A 6245-nucleotide genomic window follows, 5' to 3' on the forward strand; every position below is an offset into this window, starting at 1 on the left:
AATCTTTAGCAAGAGTTTTATTGCAGCAATGCAGCATGAAAAGTGTGTGTGTGCATGCAGCGCTTCATTCAAAAGGGTGAAAAGGACTGTGGCAAAGAAGAAGCAAAAGACAGAAAGAGAAATTTAATGGTGCTTTAATATAGTGCTGAGAATAACAAGTGCAATGAACATTTGAAAATGAGAGAGACATCCCTTGCTTGAGATGCTTTTTCAAATCCACTGTAGATTTGCCAGTATTCTTTCAACAATGCTGGCAGTAAATGACCTAAACTGACACTTGATATGAAGTCTTCAGGTTGTTAATCACAGAGTTCTTGGGATACTTCAAGATTGGAATGAAACTGAAGCAAATACTAATTGTATGCATTTCAAAAGAAAGGCATGTTCAGTTGCTAAATTACTACCGTCCATTATGTCAGGACAACAATTAATTACATGCACTTTTTAATTAGGGGCAAAACAGCTGTGTGCTCTGCAAATATTAATGCTGCATGAAATGATATCAACAAAACAATAAACGAGGACTATAGGGAGCATAGCATTATTGCACATCCGTTTCCTGAGCATCAAACCATAAAACCTCAATTTAATTTTAAGGTAATAATTTACCATTCTGGATTCAACCAGCTGACACTATCCCTGTGTTTTCAAAAACATTTCATGTTTCATCATTACATTTACATAACACAATAATCTCAAAAATAAATATGTCAAGTTGGATTTTAAACAGTGCTGTATGTCATAATTAAAAGTGAACGGTTGCAACTCTAACCCGTCATCCAATTCCTAACTGAAGCCCAAACATGGCCATATTCAGCAGCCAACCTAATGCAGCAGAGCAACAGGCTTCCACTGTTTGCCTTCTGCTGCCTGCTTTTTGGCAAAAAACTTTGGCCGAGGAGCCATTTGACGCACGCCTCTAGCAATGAGAGACGCAGGGGAGAAGGCTGCAGCTAAATTGTCACTGAAAGAAGAGATAGATGAGTGCTGAGAGGTGGCGCTGGCCGGGCGGTTGCTGTTGCTTAAGTGGTTCAAAACAGGTGATGCAGTGAGCTTCGCATCCATAGGCTTGTCAACTGTGAGAACATCAGCTGACTTTGTGCTTTTGTGATCAGCGGAGACAGGGGAAGAGGAGGACTTGGAGGCTTCATTCTCAGAGATATTTCGGGGAGAACGTGCAGGGCTTAACTTCTGCTTTATACCTTTTCTTGGCTTGGTGGGGGTGGGAGATGATTTGGGGCTGGGGGTTTTGGTCTTAGTGATTATTTCATATTTGAAAAGGGATGAGTCCAAATGATAAGGCTGATGTTTCATAATATCTAAAGCATCAAGGTGCTTGGGGGCCTGCTTAGGTTTTGATTTGGTCAGTTTGGGTTTAATTTTAGGACTTGTTGAGGGGGGTTGCTTTGCTGCAGCTGGAGGATAGAAAGGTGCAAGAAGAGGGTTGTACGCTATCGGTGGTGGGGCTCGAATATTAGACGAATACCTCCATGAAATTGGGAGAGAGGCAGTGGGGGATGGGGCCCTGGGTTTGCCAACTTGTTTTGTTTCAGTACCAACCACAAACTTCTCCATTCGTGACTGTCTTTTGGCAAACAACTTTGCACCTTTTCCAGCTGGACCTCTACAAGTCTTCTCCGGAGAGGGACAAGATACAATAGAAGTTGGGACACTGGATGGGGGAAGAGGGGGCTGTGGGCTGTAGGTGGGACTATTGGCCTTCATACTCACGGGAGATCGGGACGGCTGATGACTCCAGCCATTTGCAGTTTGCTGGAGATGAGGCTGAGAAGACAGTTTGGTGGACGTTTGAAGTCCAGCCAACGTTTGATCTTGTGCCTGTTGGTTGAACATCTGCTGAGGTTTGGCCCGGTCATGCTGCTGTATGAAATGCTGACTACTGATGATAGTAGATGGTTGGGCAATTCTGGGGGGATCACAGGGATCATCCAGGGCACCTTTTACCATCCAAGGTAGGCTGGCTGGATTGATGGTAGGTTTGGGGGCCACTGGAGGTGGATTCTTGAGTTTGATGGTTTTAGGTTGCATGAAGTTGCATGCTTCGGCCCCAAGACTAAAAAAGTCTTCTTCACACTCAATAAAAGATCTTCTGTCACCCTGGTTTTGAAGGCTTGATTTTTGTTCTGATAGAGATTGCTTAGTAGAGACCTTTCTTTTTGCTTCAGGTAAGATGCCAGTCCTGATTGCTGGCACTGATATTCTTTCATCTCTTGAGGCTATGATTTCTCCGGTTGGGGACCAGACATGGGGGCTTATGTGGCTTGGCACATGCACAGGAACTTTGAATTTAGGCTCGGGCAGCTTTTTCACAGGAGTAACTGGTATGACCACATTATGTCTGGCAGATGGAAGTGCATTGACTTGAAATCCAAGGAATGGCTTCGCGGTTCTGTTGGGCACCAGGGGCTTGGGGACATTCTCTTCCTGGTGTTCGGCTGGCTGTTCTGTGTAGTTGTCTTGGCCGCTGCACACATAAGTTTCATTAGGCTCATAAATATTTGGGGGCGCTGTGGGCTCTGATTCTGGTTTTGGACCTTCCACTGGTAATCCTTTACTCCTTAGTTCATCATGCTCCGACACAATTTCATCCATGCGCTTTCGGCGTTGAGCAAACATCACAGCACCCTTTCCCTGTGTTTCTGACAGACCTTCCATCTTCTGCTGACCTTTCCAATTCCAATTATATTTACACTGCTGGTGATAAACAGAATACTCTTCCTCTAACTCAGAATCACTAGTTGATACAAAGTTGTACTCTTCAGCTTCTTCTGTTTGGTCTTTGCTGTCAATAATCTCGCCAGTTCCGTAGCTTGTGAAGGTATAGTTCTCAACCCTTTGGCGACGTTTCTTGAACAACAAGGCTCCTTTATTGCGAGGGTTGGGTGCATGAGTTAGAAGAAGAGCAATGCGTTTACATTTGGACTTGGTCTCCTTGACATGTCTCTCTGATTGGCTGAGCCCTGAGAGAAAAGACAAACAAAGACAAGCAGAGTGGAAGTAAGTAGTGATGATTTTAATGAAAGTCGTAGTAGTCACTTCAAAAAGATTGATGGTTGTACACGTATCTAGTTCAGAAGGTATTTCTTCATATGTGTCATTCATTGCACTTTTGTAATATTCTGTACATATTCAGACCAGTCTATTCCATCTCAAACTTTACGTATGCCCCTTTCGTTACATTTTGCTACATTTACATTAAGTTCATGTGCATATAACTGATGAAAACTGATGAGTGTTTATTTTATTTTACCATTATTATTAGTATTATCTTGTCTTACGCTAGCTGTTTTTTATTTTATTTTTATTTTTTTATCTTTATTTATTTTTCCCTCCATTCCTTATTAGGAAATGAGAGGTTTTGTCTTCAGGAGTTTTTGTTTATAAGAGTTTTTGTTTTTAAACTTCCTATAAGTTATCTGTCCTTTTCCTCTTTATCTACCTGTGTTGCAACAATGAAATTTCCCCATGTGTGGACAATAAAGGATTATCTTATCTTATCTTATTTAATATTCATTGTTGTATGTTGCACCTTAATACCAAAGCAAGTTCCTAGTTCATGAATAATCTTTCATTAACAATGGCAATAAATCCCTTTCTGATTCTGAGAACATTACCATGTTTGCTAACGTCCAATCAGGAAAAACATTGTTCCTGGCCTTGCAAGTGCACTAATAAAAGCATCATATTTGCTTACAGCTAACTTAAGAGGGCCCATGAAGCAAGGAAAGTTAGGAGCTCACCATGGGACTGTTACGATTGGAAAAGGGATCAAGTGACAGGCCAGGGGACACATGCTGGTGTCTGTCAAAGAGTTTCTGCCGCCCTCATCATATGCTCATATTTTATTCTTATCCTGCTCTGGCCATTACAGCTATGGGAATTCTCCCTGTAAGTCCAGCATGTATTAGAACATAAAAATAACCTGCAACCATGTAAAAAAAATGCATCCATGTTTTTCCTTTGTTCTTATTACATCTATGGTTGAAAATAGTATGTAATCCAATATTATTAATAGCAATTAGTAGCAAAACATCAAAACATAATTGATATATATATATTTAAAAATAAACGCAACATTTTGTGGTCACTTTCGCCACTCCTGACTTCATATGTACCATGTCCCATAACATAGATTAAGACAAGTACTCACGCGTGTGCCTTGCCGTGTGCCGGTTCGGTCTGCACAGATCTTTGTCAGACCCGAAGTCCCACCTCTGTGCCTGCTCAGCACCCTCTTCTGAGATTCCAAAGGAGACGCAGGCAGGAGGTGCGTCACTGCTCCCTCCTCCTTCTGATGATTGCACCCTTGGGCTCCCTGTCCCACCGCTCCGGCTATTATCGGCTTCTCCCCATGCTTTTTCCTCCCCTGGGTGAAGGGTCAAGGCCAGGGTCATGTCAGGGGCAGGACATTGAGCAGAGGGAAAGAGGCAGAGAATGTCGGAAGTTCCAAAAGATTCTGACTCACTTGATTGGCTCTTTTCATCTTCTTGCTCCCAATGGAAAGCGTCCTCTTCACCTCCACTCATGTGTTGCTCGGACTCCATTTCCCAGCATTCTTTTGGTTGAGAAGATGATGAGTCTTTTTCAGCGTCTTCATCTGTATTACAAGATTCTGGCCTGAAATCTGAAAGACACCCTTGCTCCTGGGAGCGGTCTGATCCGGACCATGCCTCTGCGTCCTCAACATTGCTTTGGTCTTCAGAGTCTGGATCCATTTGAAGCGATGTGTTTCAAAATAGTTGCTCTCTGAGACCTGAAGTGCGGCAGTTTCACACTGTAAACTTAACAATAGTTAATATTAATTAATATACATTTTTAATTTAATTTGAACATCAAGTGAGCCGAATGTTTATTCACAGCACTTTCTCCTGAATAGGACAAACAGACTGGCTTTGACATCTTACTGGATCTGCCAACACTGTAAATGGAATGGTATGTCATGGGGAAACAGCATTCTCATCCAAGAGTATAAGCAACACTGTTTTCTAAGGTCATATTTATTTAGCTTGTACTTGTTCCCACTGTTCTTGTCATGATATAACTTATTAGGGGCTGTCTGTATGCCTCGTCTGAACTAATTAGCTTTTTTGAAATACCTTTAGTAGAATTTGAAATAGCTTTTAGAAATATAAATATATTCCAAAGCATACTTTTACTGTTTTGAAAATACTTTTTCATTACTGTAGTCTAGTGATAATAAATACTCATTTCTAATGTTTAATTTTAATTGAGGATATTAGATATGCTATAAGATAGGACTTAAATAAACTACTTTGGTAGGCCAACAAATAAAAATCTACATTTACCACTGCATTTGAAGGGCATGAAAAAAATGTCCCCATATCATCTGGGTAACCCCTGAAATGAGAACCACTGGTCTAGATAATTGATTATAGGGTAAATAATACATACATGTACAAATACTATAGTGTACATTTTTAATTGTACCTACAGACATTTATGTTCATAATATTGACTAATTGTATTTGTATTGGCCTGGTTTGATCTTCTCTATAAGGCCTGGTTGAGGTTCATTGTTTTGGCTCTTTGTAGTTTTCTTAGTAATATTTAAATAAATAAAACTAAAATATAATCCACCCAAATCCACACACCTGTGGCTAAAGATCTGGAGATGGGCCCCAAGGCACTGGACTGAGAAGTCACCACAGCGAATTCAGTAACACATATTTGGGGCAATATTAGTATAGTATATTAGTAAGTATACCTTCCGTATTCCAAAGCTGGCAGTGGTAGTTGTTTTCTGGTGTTCGCAGCCAAGGCACGCTGAAATGGAAACATACATAGTTAAATTACAGTCAGTTAAAGACATTTGAATTATTTACAAGCTACAACTGTTAATCCAAGATTTTTTTTTTAAACACACACAAAAAACAATGATGTTAAGTAAACTGCTGAACTTTGCTTGTTGTACAGGAGCTTATGCTAACGTAGTAGATGATGCTCTGTCCTGATGAAAGTTAAATCTGGACTTCTGCTGCTTTGCCCCTGCTTTGCCCACTTGTCTTGTGCCACTTGGTTCCCCGTCACTGTGCACAGAGGCCACTTTCAGGCCTAACTTTAGTGCTCAGACACTTCTGTTTCCATGTAAGGCTAAAACCTCAAACAGTGGCGGTGTTTCTATGGAAACAGAGCTGCGGCCTCTTTCTCAAATGAGTGACCTTGTGCTCCTTTGGTGACCCCAAGAGGACGAGGTCTAGAGATTT

General features: G+C 41.1%; 1 protein-coding gene across 1 annotated transcript; it reads right to left on the minus strand.

Moving 5' to 3' along the window:
* Nucleotides 1-308: 308 nt before the first annotated feature.
* LOC140379547 (synaptopodin-2-like) lies at nucleotides 309-4736 on the minus strand. Its single transcript, XM_072464220.1, has 2 exons — nucleotides 4172-4736; nucleotides 309-2981 (listed from the first exon to the last, which is right to left on the minus strand). Exons 1-2 carry the CDS (start codon nucleotides 4734-4736, stop codon nucleotides 826-828), a joined length of 2721 nt encoding a protein of 906 aa, XP_072320321.1. The 3' UTR covers nucleotides 309-825.
* Nucleotides 4737-6245: the final 1509 nt, after the last annotated feature.

The sequence above is a fragment of the Eucyclogobius newberryi genome, unplaced genomic scaffold, assembly GCF_026437365.1.
Source record: "Eucyclogobius newberryi isolate DKJ021-1_F unplaced genomic scaffold, fEucNew1.0.hap1 SCAF_414, whole genome shotgun sequence".
In the NCBI taxonomy this organism is placed as follows: domain Eukaryota; kingdom Metazoa; phylum Chordata; class Actinopteri; order Gobiiformes; family Gobiidae; genus Eucyclogobius; species Eucyclogobius newberryi.

Coding starts and splice junctions, on each gene's coding strand:
- LOC140379547 (XM_072464220.1), bottom strand. CDS start 4,736: ATGGATCCAGACTCTGAAGACCAAAGCAATGTTGAGGACGCAGAGGCA. Junction 2,982..4,171: donor GCACACGGCAAGGCACACGC/GTGAGTACTTGT, acceptor CTTTTCTCTCAG/GGCTCAGCCAATCAGAGAGA.